The sequence below is a fragment of the Cyphellophora attinorum genome, assembly GCF_001299255.1.
Source record: "Cyphellophora attinorum strain CBS 131958 chromosome Unknown Contig17, whole genome shotgun sequence".
NCBI lineage: Eukaryota > Fungi > Ascomycota > Eurotiomycetes > Chaetothyriales > Cyphellophoraceae > Cyphellophora > Cyphellophora attinorum.
Window position 1 is genome coordinate 384,693 of NW_017253245.1, and position 13,232 is coordinate 397,924.

Consider the following 13,232-nt stretch of genomic DNA (forward strand, 5'->3'; position numbering starts at 1 on the left):
CCCACTCACTCGCATACTACCACACCACCTAACCATCACGCTCCTTCTCCTTGCCCTTGCCTTGACTCTTTGGGGCTTCGTCACCGTCAGTAGACGCATGCTCATCCCCCGCCCCATACGTCTCCTTCCACTCTTCCTCCCACGCCTCAATCCCATCCCCAAACTGCCCCTTCCGCTCCTCATACCGCTCCTTCGCCTCTCTCCTCATCTTCTCCACAGCCTCCCTCGCATCCTTCTGCCCAGCATTATGGCGCTGCTCAGTCCCCTTATGCGCATGCTCCTGCAGCCACCATCGGTCGACATCTTTGTCCACGTTGGCCCGCTGCTTCGCCACAATGCCCCAGCCCGGAAGCGGCTGCTCCTCGAACGCATTGTTGTGTTGTTCTGCCAGGGACTTCCAATCTGGGAAGCCCGGGGTGTTGGAGCGCTTGCGGAGGAGGTAACGGTTCGTGATATCGAGCTTTTCGAGTGGGTGCCACTGATCATTGCCGTTGTGATTGGTGGGGCGAACACCGAGGCTGTCCGCTAAGAAGTCGAAGCGCTCGCGGTTGAGGCGGAGGACGTTACGGAGGGAGAAGGGGTCGAATGCGTCGTGGAGGGTCTCGTCGTAGGCGTAGATCTTGGTCGACTTTCCGTCCTTGGAGGTCTTGATCGTGATGGTGAGCTTAGTGCGTGCGAAGAGATGGCCGGCCTGGGCGGGCATGCGGTCGACACGCTCGTTGAAGGCATTTCTTGCAGACCAGGCCTCGGGTCTGAGCCATTTGGTGGCGCGGAGGTAGTTATGGTAGTCCTGCAGCGCTAGAGAGGGAATCCAGTTGGAGGCTTCGAGGTAGATTATGGCCGTGATGAGGTCTACCGTGGGCTCCCATTTCCGCATCTGCGCGAAGGTGTTGGAAAGGCAGGCCAGCTGGTGGTCGTCGAGCTGGCCGCTGAGGCGGCGTGGGTCGGAGAGGAGAGCGGGAGAGTTCGCTTCGGCGACTATTTCTGGTGATGGAGCTGGCGAACGAGTGAACGGTGGGGCTAAGGCTTCGTCGGCGTCGGCAGTTTGAGCGTCCATCGTTGCGCTCGGTGAACGCGACACTATGAAGTGGTTAGATATGTATATGTGAACTGACCCTGGGACAAAGTTGAGGATAGGCTGCAACAGGCTGAAAGCATGGCTCAAGTATGTCCAAGATATACCAGAGGCAGCCATAAGCAAGAGAAAATACAAACACAAACTGCGTGCGAGGCAAACTCAATTGGCAAAGGAGGTAACAAGTGACAAAGGTAACTCACCACTTCGAGTTGGACCTAGGTTTGTGGCATCAATGGTTGCGTGCGAAGAACCTGTGCTTGGACGAGCAGCAGCCTGATTCTGTGTCGTCGCTACTCGCCCAGCCATAGAGCGGATGATCTGTGCAATCGACACAGTCTCATCTGCAGGGAAGAAGACATTGGGAGCTATGTCGTTGGGCAGTCTCATAACGATCTGAAGGGTATTGTTCGGTCGAGCGTCGAGTCTGTACCACAGAAGGACATTTGGCGAATGAATATGCATGAGGATCAGAGCAGCTGCGGAACGATTAGCAGAGAACGTGGACCATGCGCTGTGGCATAGAAAGGGAAGCAGAGTGGAGAGAGCGTACATACCTTCGACATCGTCGCGGACAGCCTCTCGCGGAAGATCGACATACCACAGTCCATCATGTGTGTCTTCGAAGAAGGACACGCCTGTCGAGGGGTTGTATACTGTGTCGCCTGGTGCCATCCTGCTGTAGAGCTTCTGTCTTGAGGAGTGACGAGCTTCGATAGCTTTGCCGGTAAATAGCAGATTCTCGGACAGTCTGGGAGCCTACAGTGTCTGATACGCAGTGTTGTTCAGCCAGCGTTGAAGAGAGGAAGTTGTGCGGCCAGTGTTCTTGCGTCTTGGCGTGCTGGACGCACAGCAACCGCTTCTGTGGCAAGTGAACGTGAGGACATTGTGATGGCTGGCCGGTCTTGACTGGCAGCTGATGGACCTAAAGTGAAGGTAGGTGAACAACACTCCTTTCCTTGTCAGATGCGATGACCAGGCATTGAGATATTGAAGCATATGGTCTACTGACAGCAGTCAAGCGACGTCTTCATATCCTTATGTGGAATTCAACTCGTCAATCTGCAAGATCAAGACTGAAACTGACCTTCAGCCTCCCTTGGGACCAATATGGGACCGCCAGTCGTCGTCTAGAGTCACTCTTGCCGGCCGCGGCTTTTGCCGCCATTGTACTTCAAATTCTAGCTTTTGGCTCTCCCAACGACGAGATTCACGATCGATGAATTGCGCTGTCTGCGCTGCGGCGGCGTTCGGCTGCTCCATAGGAATGAAATGGCCACAATCAAACTCCGTTCCAGACACCAGGCCCCGTGACCGACCTCCACTACCACCGACTCCAGATCCTGTCAATTCTAACCTTTGCTCATTGAGGTCCGGACTTGACAAAGGAGAATGGCGCCCGAAGATGTATTCTACTGGTGGCTTTAGCTCGTGCAGCTTCCGGAAAAGCATAGCAGGTTCCGGCCTATAGAACGGATAGTCAGGTTCGTAGTCCCTGGGATCCAGATCTGTGTACGCCGAGAGTCGATGTGAATCAGACACATCGACACCTGCTTTATACAAAGGTCTCAGGAATGAGTGGACCTCGTTCTGTTTCGCGGTTGTCAAAGTCACTGGTGACTCGGTATCGAAAGCGTTCACGTCAGGAAACAGCTCAGTCGGAAGGTCTCGTAAGCCAAATTCTACCCACTTGTCCAGAACCCGCGGATCCCACGCCTGATAGAACTTGCTCTTTGCAAAACTTTCTTTCGCTTGTTCTCGAGAAGGCCAAACCTCTCTACGATAAGTAGAAGCACGTCCATATGGCTTCCCTGGGTTTGTTGTCTGCAGCACAGGGTCCAGTAGGACAAGGCCTTGCATCAAAGCTGGGTGAAGTAGAGCGAGATGCACGAGTTGCGAAGCTCCCATGGAATGACCTACACCAAATAGTGGCTGTGGCATCGCTTCTTGCATGAGGTTGATGAGGAAGAGCAAGTCTCGCGCGTGATCAAACCATGATGGATCGTCTCCGAGTATTTGTTCGTTTAGTACACCGCTTTGACCCTGATGAGCTTGGTCTGCTATCCATATACTTCGTATTGACTGGCCCTTTGCCATCATATGTTCATACAAGTCGTCCCAGAATGGCTCAAATAGCTCCTTTGGTAGTCCATTGCCGTGTGCACCAATAAGTGTCACTGCGTTTGGAGTGCTTTGTGAAGATGTTGTCTTAGGAATGTACTGCTTGACAGAGAGCTGCAAAGAACTGTGATGGCCTGGTTCTGCTCCTCCAAGGTAGTGTCTAGTGTGCTGTGCTGGGACACAATGTTCCACGACTCTGAAGTGCGACAGAGCTCGATAGTAGGTCTTCGGACGGAATGGACCTGTTGCGAGACATGTTGACCGCCGCCAGCCGAAGTTCATGATTTGCAGAGTTAGACTCCTCGGGTCGTGACCTCCACCCTCGTCTACGATGCAGCCCCAGCTGCTCCTTCCCAAGATGTTCGAACGGCATTCATTCCTATTGACCTTACCGTACCCTCACTGATCAAGCCTCCTGCCTGACATGGTGATTGCTGCGGTGAAGGCAGGAGTAGTCCAGATCACTTGCCTTAGTGAGCACTATCACGTGAGTCAAGCACTATACTATAAGGCGTTAGCGTGGATTGAGCTGTCCTTCTCATCAGAATTCCCTCGATATCGGGCCTACGGCGGATTCTTGCACTCTCAGGCTGTTGACCAACACCGTAATTCATCTTCGGTCGACCACTCGCGCAATCATGGTAAGTCATCGTCAACTTTGTATGCATAAGACTATGGCTAACATGGAGTCCAGGTTGTAAGTCTCCCCACGCCGCCGCACTCAGGTCCAAAAGTGCGCGTCGCTTTGAGCGCGTCAGGTCAACAACAGACTGCTCCTGCCATATTTCCCATGCTGCCTACCATGTGTCTGCCTCCATCGCGAGACAAGGCTAATGAGACTCGCAGTACCAATGGCTCAGTATCGCGATGTCTGCTACCGACTCTATATCGACGAGCGCAAGGTAAATGGTCACCGTCAACCCGTCGTGAGGACACACATGCTAACTCATCCACCTAGCCGCTCGACGATATCATGGCAACGATGCGCGAGGACTACAACTTTGTCCCTTCCAAACGAGCGTTCCAACAGCAGTTCAGGAGATGGGGCTTTCCATCCAAGCAGAACCCAGCTCATCGCAACGCTGATCTCGTAGCACGCGTCAAGGAACTCTGGGAGAACAACTACACACAGCCGCAAATGCTTCAGACGCTGACCGAGGAAGGATATGAGATCAAAGAACGAGAGCTCATGCGTCTGCGAGCCAAGAACCGCTGGTTGCTACGGATACCGAATGGCACCAAAAGCAAGGCTCCTGAGATGGAGACAATGGAAGACCTCATGCAACAGATCGAAAACGCTGCTGCCGAACACGTCAATGACCCGACATCGCCCAGCATGACCAACGGCGTCGAGGCAAAGCCGACCAAGGAGGGACTGGACGAGATATTGAACAAGCGACAGGAGCTGCAAGCGAAACGCAAGGCCGAAAGCGACGAGAAGTGGGCTTCGAAGAAACGCCGCCGTCGAACAAAGTCTTATGCCGGCATTGAAGCGGACCCTCCTGGTCCTCCTCGCTTTCCATCAGAGACAACTCTCGATGAAAGCAAGGTCATTCTTGAGCTCGACAACAAGCAGTATCGCGCAATGCGGGATCAGTTCCAAGCTATGTGTGAGGCTGATGGCATTATCAAGAAGACCCTCGCAGGCAATGAGAAGTGGGCAGCCGTCAAGGAACGACTTATACAAGAGAACGAATCTTTGCAGGCAGTCTTTTGGCACGACAAGTCCAATGAAGAACAAAAGAGACTTGCTCTCGATGTTGTGTGTACCGATGTCACCAAGCGCATTCGATCGGTTGGTCGTCGCATGACCATTGCTGAAGCGAAAAACGTTCTTGGCATCAATCCAGAACAGAGCCGCAATATTCGAAACTCTTTCTACATCACCTTGAAGGACGACAAATTCACAAGCAAGCTTGAGACCGGACTGGAGCACTGGAATGAGCTCAAGCAGCAGTGGGTTGAGTCCAGCGACATCCTGCAAGAGGTCTTTGCTCAGGGAGAGGCGGATCCTCAATTTCAAGAAAAGCAGAAGGCCCTCGAGGCGCTTTGTCGCGATGTTATGAAGCGTCTGCGTGACGATCAAGCCAAAGGCAAGTCAGCTGCGGTCATGCCAGCGGTGCCGATCAATCCGGAAGCCAACTCAGCACCTGTTCGTACTGCACAAGCCGCGACTCGTCTGGCAGAAGAAGCGGCTGCGCAACCGCTCGACCATGATCAGTCAGAAAGTGCCTACCAGTTCGCCAACGCTGCTCAGGACTTGTCCGAGTTGCAACAGATCGACGCTAGCCGCATCGATCCGAGCCTACTGGCAGCAGGCAATTTTGCCTCTGCTCCTTCTCCCATTGTCAATCCTATGGGCAACCCGATACCGATCTACATTCGAACCCATCCCAAGTCTCAGGCTCACAGCTCAGACAAGATGTGGCTTGCGACACTATCGACACGCTCCGTGCAAGAGCTTCGGGCTCTGATCGACGCGAAGTGGCCGGACGCATCGCTTGCGAGAATCGACGGCATTGAACGAGCTCCTGATGGTAAAGAAATCAGTTATCTCATGGAGGAAGACGTTGAGCTTGACGCGTATCTTGACCACGTCAACAAAGCCACATTCGAGGTGCAGCTGAATCCGGGTCGACAGTGAACGATCTGTGATTTCCTGGCCTGGGCGGCCTCTGATAGCACTAAGACTGTATCACCTACGACGAGCGGCTCGAATGCAGGCTTCGTCGCCATCATTATGTGGGGTCAGGAGTACAAGGCCATCCAATGCGCATATGCATAAGTATTCAGCTGGCTAGCGAGACCGGATGTATGATTATTCAAGGGAACTGAGGGTCGTTCTCCACACGGCGACTGATGGCGAGTGCGTTATCACACTTTGGGGTGCACACAGAAGTGGCCGATCCAGCATGAGTACCACGGTAGTTTACTAATCTATTTCTACCCATGGAAATTGTGTGAAGTTGTTGCAATTGATCTACACCGAGCTTAGCTTACAAGTCCCATCGCGGACATGACCTGCTGGATACACTTATTGACCGCGTCGATGCGGGCAGCAACTTGTTGCCTCGATCATGTCAGCTTCTCTCTGGATCGCGCTTCGATGCGAGGTGTGCTAAACACAGCGAAACTGTAAATCTCTTCATGTAAGCACTCTGGGAGACGGCGTCCAAAGCTTGGCTTCCGCATAAGGCAACGAGTGGGGTTGAGAAGTATTGCCACGGCCGTATTCCGTAGTCGAGGTACTTCAGGCGCCTCGATTGTGCCTCGACCGCATATTGCGGCCGCCTGTTCTCCAGGTACGTCAGCCGCATCGCAGATATACGAGGTCTAATACAGCTATTGGGCAATCCGACACTTGAGATCCGCCACTGGTCTTGAATAGCGCCCAGGGACTGACACAACGTAGGAGTTGCTGACCGCTCGGATCGTCCAATCGCGCAGCATGCCATGAGCAATGCTAGTGGCCTTTGTGCCATCCCTGCAAGTCGAAGGGTAAAGAGCCACTGAGTTTGACCATGGTGGTATTTGCATATAACGCAAGCACTCTTCGAGCGTCAAGGGCTCTGACGAGGTATATATTCTCGGCCTAGAAGCAGTATCATCGACCTACCCAATATCTCGGTCACCAATCCTTCACGATGTCTCCATCCAAAGTTGTTACAATCGACTTCAATTCCTTCCACAACATCATCAACGGCGAGCTACGCAGCTCGAAGCAAAAGTATCATGGCGTCGATCCAGCTACGGGTGAGCCCAACTGGGACGTGCCGGTAGCCACCGAGCAGGATGTGGACGAAGCCGTTGTTGCTGCCACAAAGGCATTCAACGAGTGGAAGAAGACCACATGGGCAGAGCGTCAGCAACGCATCGTCCGCTTCCAAGAAGCCATTGAGTCGTACAGCTCTGAGCTCGCAGAGCTGCTCATGAAAGAGTGCGGCAAGCCTCGCATGTTTGCCGCCGCTGAAGCTGGCTCAATCGCCAAATTTGCCGATTGGCATGCCAACCTACCAGAGCCCGATGCTACCCCTATCGATCTCGAAGACCGCACCGTGGTCAACAAATACCAGCCTCTAGGCGTTGCTGCCGCCATCTGCCCCTGGAATTTTCCTCTCTCGCTCGCCTCCCTCAAGATCTTCCCCGCTGTCCTGATGGGCTGTGCAGTCATCGTCAAGCCGTCTCCTTTCACCCCCTACTCTGCCCTCAAGCTGGTCGAGATTGCCCAGCAAGTCTTCCCGCCAGGCTCGTCCAAGCACTGGGCGGCGATGATCAGCTCGGCCCAAGGCTAGTCGCTCACCCAGACATCCAAAAGATCAGCTTCACAGGCTCCATCGCCACCGGAAAGAAGATCGCCGCCTCCGCAGCCAAGACTGTCAAACGTGTCACGCTCGAAATGGGCGGAAACGACCCAGCCATCGTCCTTCCCGATGCCGACATTGCGAAACTCGCGCCTCGTGTTGCGATGGGCGCCTTCTTCAACACCGCACAGGTCTGCGTAGCCTCAAAACGCATCTACGTCCACAGCAGCATCTACGAAGAGTTCCTCGCAGCATTCATCGACGCCACCAAGACCCTCAAAGTCGGCGCCTCGAACGAGGAAGGCGTCATGCTCGGCCCTATCCAGAACGAGATGCAGTACAACAAAGTGAAGACATATTATGCCGACACTAAGAGCAAGGGCTACAAAGTCGCCTATGGCTCCCTGGACGTACAGGACGGCAAAGGCTTCTTCATCAATCCCGCCATCATCGACAACCCACCTGACGATGCCCTAGTTGTGACCGAGGAGCCCTTCGGCCCGATCGTGCCCGTTCAGAGCTACGATGATATTGACGAGGTGATCCGTCGTGCGAACGACACCAAAGTCGGCTTAGGCGCGACAGTTTGGGGCAGTGATCCGAAGACGTTGCAGAGCGTGGCGGACAGGATTGAGACTGGCACTGTGTGGATTAACAGCTTCCCTTCGCCTGCTGCATCAGGACAGTTTGGCGGTGTGAAGGAGTCTGGTCTGGGTACTGAGCTTGGGACTTTGGGGATCCTTGCTTATGCGAACGTCAAGTGTATCCATACGTTCAAGGCCTAAGTTAGGTCGGAGAGGGAGATACCCTTCTGAGCAATCGCCAACATAGTAAGATTGAGCAATTCAGAAAGCATTGTGGCCACAATTCACGCCTTCCCATGATGAAGCTCCAAATTGAGGTTGGAAAGACGCACCTCTGCTCCTATTGTCACAGCCTTGATGCAGTGATCATGCTGATACGAGAAATAGACTGTCAAAGGAGTTGCCTCTGCTTACGAGGTGTACGAAGCAATATCCATGGTGACTAAAGCTCTTGCCTCATGAAGAACAAAATCTCACCATGTGTGCCAGAAGCGAGGTCACCGTCTTGGCAGGTACACTGGCAGGCAGTGAATCAACGTCATGCTTAGATTTTGTACGGAGTAGGCTCACTGCGAGCACTCGAAGCAGTTGGCTCTGTGAGAGTATTCTGTCAAGCCTCAGCAGAGAAAACCGTGAGAATACCTAGCCTTACTGTCAGCATACTCAATTGATGCTCAGCCAGGCATTGAAATCTGGCAGCAATACTGGGAACTAGTTCTCAATGCCACCTAGAGTCAGGTATGTACCTCGGTAAGCACCGTGAGACCTTTTAGAGTTCCCCAAGATCTCAACGTCACCTAAAAACATACTCGCGTCAGATCGGATCTGCGCCTAGCACGCTCGATCGTGTCGTGCATATCATAGACGTCAGGTCGAAGACTCGTGCTTGCAACACGATCCCGACTGGGACCGAGGATGTGGTGCTGCATGTGCACACACGACATACTGTAGGTAACATGGAAGCTGAGTTGCTCTGATTTCCCTCGCGTCTGCTCCCCAGTCCATTCAAACTACCAGGCGGCCTCTGTTCCTGATCTCTGGCCTTTTGTCACTCTCATTGGACCAGAAGCGATCGCTCTTCGCATTCTAGTTGTCGCTGGTACCAGGAAGCGACGAGTTCGTGGTATACTAAAGTAGCAGACACCATCATTGGCCATTCCGCGAACAGACATCCCCAACAACATCCTACCTGCAACACGTCTATCTCAGCATGGCGCCCTCCACTCTAAAGTCCAAAGCTCAAGAATCCCTGAGATCCAACCCATCGGCCCTAGGCGATCCAATCTCCATCAAAGCCGAAACAAGCCCATCAGAGCACGACCTGGACGCAGACCAGAAGAACGAAGGCGCAGACCAGAAGAGTGGAAAGGCGACACCCGGTCAGCCCAAGGACGGAAAGAAGCCCTTGAAAGAGCTAGCCAAGGAGAACCCTACCATGCTGGGAGATCCGGTCAGTCTGAAAGCTGAGACCAGTGATAGGATCCCGAAGCCGGAAGAGGCGGGCGCGAAGACGCAAGGGAAGGATAGCAAGCTATGAAGACAAGCGGAAGGTTTATGGAGTGGGAGGTGGTGGCTCAGTAGCATTTCTACATCTCTCCGTTGTAGTCAATAGTCGAATTGCACGAAGGTTCATATTTTCCCTTTCACCACGCCAGAGCCCTCCTTGCCTAGGTAAGTCAACGACGCAACCACCAACGCCTCCACACCCGTCTTCAGCGTAGGCTGCAACACCGGCGCAAAGAACGGCGAGTGGTTCGTCGGCACCAGATCCAATTTATCCTTCTCCGCCAGCTCGTCCCATTCCTTGCCCTCAATCCCCCCGAAGAACCAAAAGCAGTAAGGACGATCCACGCTGCTCGCCAGCAGGGAGAAATCCTCGCTCCCCAATGCGAATTGCATCTCCTTGTTGTATCTCTCCCCAAAGTGAGCTTCCATGCCAGCGGAGAGCTTCTCGACGATGTCGGCGTCGTTCACGGTAAGCGGGAAGGAGCTGATCACCTCGAAATCCGGTTCTCGCTCGCACCCACCGGCGACGCACTCGGCTTTGACGATGCGTTCAATGGCTTTGCGGACCTTCTCGCGGGTTCGGTTCGTCACGGTGCGGGTATTGCATTTGATGACTGCCTCGAAGGGGATCACGTTCTCGGCGTCGCCAGCTTGAATGCTGCCGACGGTTAGGACGGCCATTTCCGCGGGTGGGACTTCCCGGCTGACAATCGTCTGGAGACGAAGCACGATTGAGGAGGCGATAACAACAGGTCGATGGTCCGGTGCGGCATGCTGCCATGCCCGCCACGGCCGTGGATGGTGATCTTCAAGGAGTCGGCCGCGCTCATGGCGGTGCCGGTCTTCGTACACAGGGAGCCTTGCCGCACGGGGAAGACATGCTGGCCAAGGACGACATCAGGGATAGGGCAGTTGTGCCGTTTCGAGTCGTACAATCCATCGGAGATCATGGCCTGCGCGCCGCTACCGCGTTCCTCAGCGGGCTGGAAGAGGAAGATCACTGTGCCGGCCCAGTGGTCACGGGACGCCAGCAAGGTCTCGCAGCAGGCAAGGAGCGCAGTGACGTGGAAGTCGTGGCCGCAGGCGTGCATGACTGGTTTGGTCCATCCATCGCGCTCGTCGACTTGGGTTGCTTTCGAGGCGTAGGGCAGACCGGTCTTTTCGAGGACTGGGAGGGCATCAAAGTCGGCACGGAGGAGGATGGTCGTGCCGGGACCGTTCCTGAGGACGGCGATGATGCCGTAGCCGCCGATGTTGGTCTTTACCTCGAGATCAGGCGAGAGCTTTCGTAGACGAGACTCGATGGTGGCGGCGGTCTGCTTTTCTTGGTTCGACAGTTCTGGGTTTTGGTGTAGGTGTTTGTAGAGGTCCTCGTAGGGTCCCATTGACGGGCAAAAATGGTCGATGAAGGAGGCATAGGGTGAGGTGAGCGAAGCGTCGCCCATGGTGGCGGTGTCTTGGGGAGGACTTTGTAAGGAATGCTAAAGACCCTCGCCCAATGATGACAGAGCAGTGTGACGATACACCTGAGCGTTTATCGCATATGTTTCCGAATGTCTGGCAGCTTTTTCTTGGACTTCCCGGCCTGTGATCCAATTTGCAGTCTGGGGACAGTATCTCGCTGTCTAGCTGGATGTGTATCGTTGTGAGTGCTTCGGTGCTCGAGACGATAATGACAGAAGACTGGTCGTGGAATTGGATGCCACAGATCTTTGTTCTCCGCCCAGGGTGTTTACTACCTAGATGGGTAAGATCTCGACCTATCTGTGCGTACGCTGACGCCTTCAATCATACATGGGACTTTGTAAGCGCTCTTCGCCAGATGTATGCAGCAAGCGTCTGGTTCTTGCCAATCGTAGGGTGATAGAGGGCTGTAGATAGCCAGCATGGCTATAGTGACGTCCATCCGAGGTCGGACTTGTGCGTGATTCTCACGGACCAGTTCCGGCTCAAAAGAGGCGGGAGCGGAAACATCGTCCACTCTCATGCCGTTCTTTACGTTGTTCAACCGAGCGTCGAGTTCTGGCGTGAGTCAAGGTCAAGGCATTGGGCACTCGAAAGTCAACATGACACAGGAGCGGGAGGAGCTTCCGGATGAAGACAGCAGCGAAGCTGCAAAGACCCCCGAACTTAGCTGAGGTAAGCCACCCAGGCCACCTCAACGGAGCCCCTGGCTCTGATTTACTCGCAAGCCCGCTGTGTACACTCATCCCTTGTGGGAGCCACGAGTACCACTGCTGGCGCTTTTGCTGCGGTGGTCACTGCGTGAGCCAAGCACTGCCAGACCGCTCTTGACGTAGCACAGATCGGGATGCCCTGTGGGTACGAATCAGATGTGGTCAAACCTATGGGCAAGGACGTGAGGCTGATATGGTCAAGGAAACGACGACCTGAATTTTGGAACGTCCTATCATTGTTTGCAATGCTGCGGCAGGTCTGTATCATGATACCGCTCAAGATGACGTCTTCGGTGGCTCTTTCGACTGCTTCTCCATGACAGCTCTCAGCATGCCAACGTCGAGCGGGACCTTCTCACCCAGCCACGTCGCTCGCTGAGTATGATCTCTGACATGATCATGATCGTCGCAGTTTGGGTGCAGTAATGCGCTGAGCGGACCACGGTTGATCACCAGCCAGGGAATGAATGCGCCAAACTGCTCAGGAGTGAATATGTTGACCTCAAACATTGCGTATGGATGCGGTCCAACCGGCTTCTCCCAGAACTTGTAGATGCGTAATTCTGGGAACTCGTAGCGTATCCTTTGCCAGAGCTCCTGGGCATATTTCTTCTGGAAGTCGCTGTTCTGGAAGTAGTATACGTGGACGTCGAAGCCTCCTCGCGTGCCGTTTGTCACGCCCGACGTGAATTCACTGTATGCTTTCGACTGGCCATTTTCAGCTGGAGGATTCTTGTATGACTTGCCGTCATCGCTGAACCCGTCTGGTAGAGGCGGCGCGTGCTCAAAGCCTGCAAGAGGTGACGGGTAAGTGTATGCGGATGGATCTGCCATATTCGGAGGCCGCCTGGGCTACGCAAAGGCTGCTAGACTGGAAGTGCTAGATGACGACGTTAGAAGACTGGACGTGTTGTATCACGTTCTGAACCAGAAGTGCGATCAGGTAAGCAAATGTCCGGGGCAGCATCCGAAGCGGAATAAAATCGCGGTGACAAAGCGACAAAAAGTCTATCTTCGACAATCTTGAGTCAAGAGCATGATGTGCCGCACTGACATTGCTAGTACTCCCATCGATAGCGAATTGATGGACGGAATGCTCGCTGTCGTGAGCCAAGTCACATTTTTCGTAGCAGACAGGAGCTATTGATGTCAATGGGCAGAAGGAAAAGACGAGGTCTGAAGAGGCTGGGCAGCATTGTCGTCCACAGGATCGTATTATAGTCATAGCCACTAAGGCAGGTACTTGAAGGATGTGGAAGTGAAAGATTCCTGCCTTGCCAGTGAAGTGAAGTTGAAGTAAGGCTGCCCGGCTGGAAGTCACAACGCGTCTTCTGCAAATCGACGCGTTGCTCTTCATCGTTCTTTCCTCGCGCTGCTTCCTTCCCGCGACTATCTGTCCCATCCCAGCAGCGAGTCACTCACCTCGACTTCTTGAGTATGCCATGTCTAAGTTTCGAGGATACAGTGA

General features: G+C 54.0%; 7 protein-coding genes across 7 annotated transcripts; 3 read left to right on the top strand and 4 right to left on the bottom strand.

The window, feature by feature from the left end:
* Positions 1-28: 28 nt before the first annotated feature.
* Positions 29-1,750, bottom strand: AB675_5858 (uncharacterized protein; the record flags this gene model as incomplete). Its single annotated transcript, XM_018146101.1, has 3 exons — positions 29-1,080; positions 1,279-1,554; positions 1,633-1,750. The coding sequence occupies 3 exons, from the start codon at positions 1,748-1,750 to the stop codon at positions 29-31; spliced, it is 1,446 nt and encodes a 481-aa protein (XP_017998846.1).
* Positions 1,751-2,164: 414 nt separating this feature from the next.
* Positions 2,165-3,478, bottom strand: AB675_5859 (uncharacterized protein; the record flags this gene model as incomplete). The annotated part of the gene is made up of 1 exon (XM_018146102.1): positions 2,165-3,478. The coding sequence occupies one exon, from the start codon at positions 3,476-3,478 to the stop codon at positions 2,165-2,167; it is 1,314 nt and encodes a 437-aa protein (XP_017998708.1).
* A 569-nt stretch (positions 3,479-4,047) lies between these two features.
* Positions 4,048-5,840, top strand: AB675_5860 (uncharacterized protein; the record flags this gene model as incomplete). The annotated part of the gene is made up of 2 exons (XM_018146104.1): positions 4,048-4,098; positions 4,155-5,840. The coding sequence occupies 2 exons, from the start codon at positions 4,048-4,050 to the stop codon at positions 5,838-5,840; spliced, it is 1,737 nt and encodes a 578-aa protein (XP_017998697.1).
* A 1,000-nt stretch (positions 5,841-6,840) lies between these two features.
* On the top strand, positions 6,841-8,282 carry AB675_5861 (putative aldehyde dehydrogenase DhaS; the record flags this gene model as incomplete). Its single annotated transcript, XM_018146105.1, has 2 exons — positions 6,841-7,445; positions 7,517-8,282. 2 exons carry the CDS (start codon positions 6,841-6,843, stop codon positions 8,280-8,282), a joined length of 1,371 nt encoding a protein of 456 aa, XP_017998732.1.
* Positions 8,283-9,291: 1,009 nt separating this feature from the next.
* Positions 9,292-9,618, top strand: AB675_5862 (uncharacterized protein; the record flags this gene model as incomplete). Its single annotated transcript, XM_018146106.1, has 1 exon — positions 9,292-9,618. One exon carries the CDS (start codon positions 9,292-9,294, stop codon positions 9,616-9,618), a length of 327 nt encoding a protein of 108 aa, XP_017998758.1.
* A 92-nt stretch (positions 9,619-9,710) lies between these two features.
* AB675_5863 (putative amidohydrolase YhaA) lies at positions 9,711-11,032 on the bottom strand (the record flags this gene model as incomplete). The annotated part of the gene is made up of 2 exons (XM_018146107.1): positions 9,711-10,245; positions 10,296-11,032. The coding sequence occupies 2 exons, from the start codon at positions 11,030-11,032 to the stop codon at positions 9,711-9,713; spliced, it is 1,272 nt and encodes a 423-aa protein (XP_017998787.1).
* Positions 11,033-12,040: 1,008 nt separating this feature from the next.
* On the bottom strand, positions 12,041-12,598 carry AB675_5864 (putative 21.2 kDa protein; the record flags this gene model as incomplete). Its single annotated transcript, XM_018146108.1, has 1 exon — positions 12,041-12,598. One exon carries the CDS (start codon positions 12,596-12,598, stop codon positions 12,041-12,043), a length of 558 nt encoding a protein of 185 aa, XP_017998808.1.
* Positions 12,599-13,232: the final 634 nt, after the last annotated feature.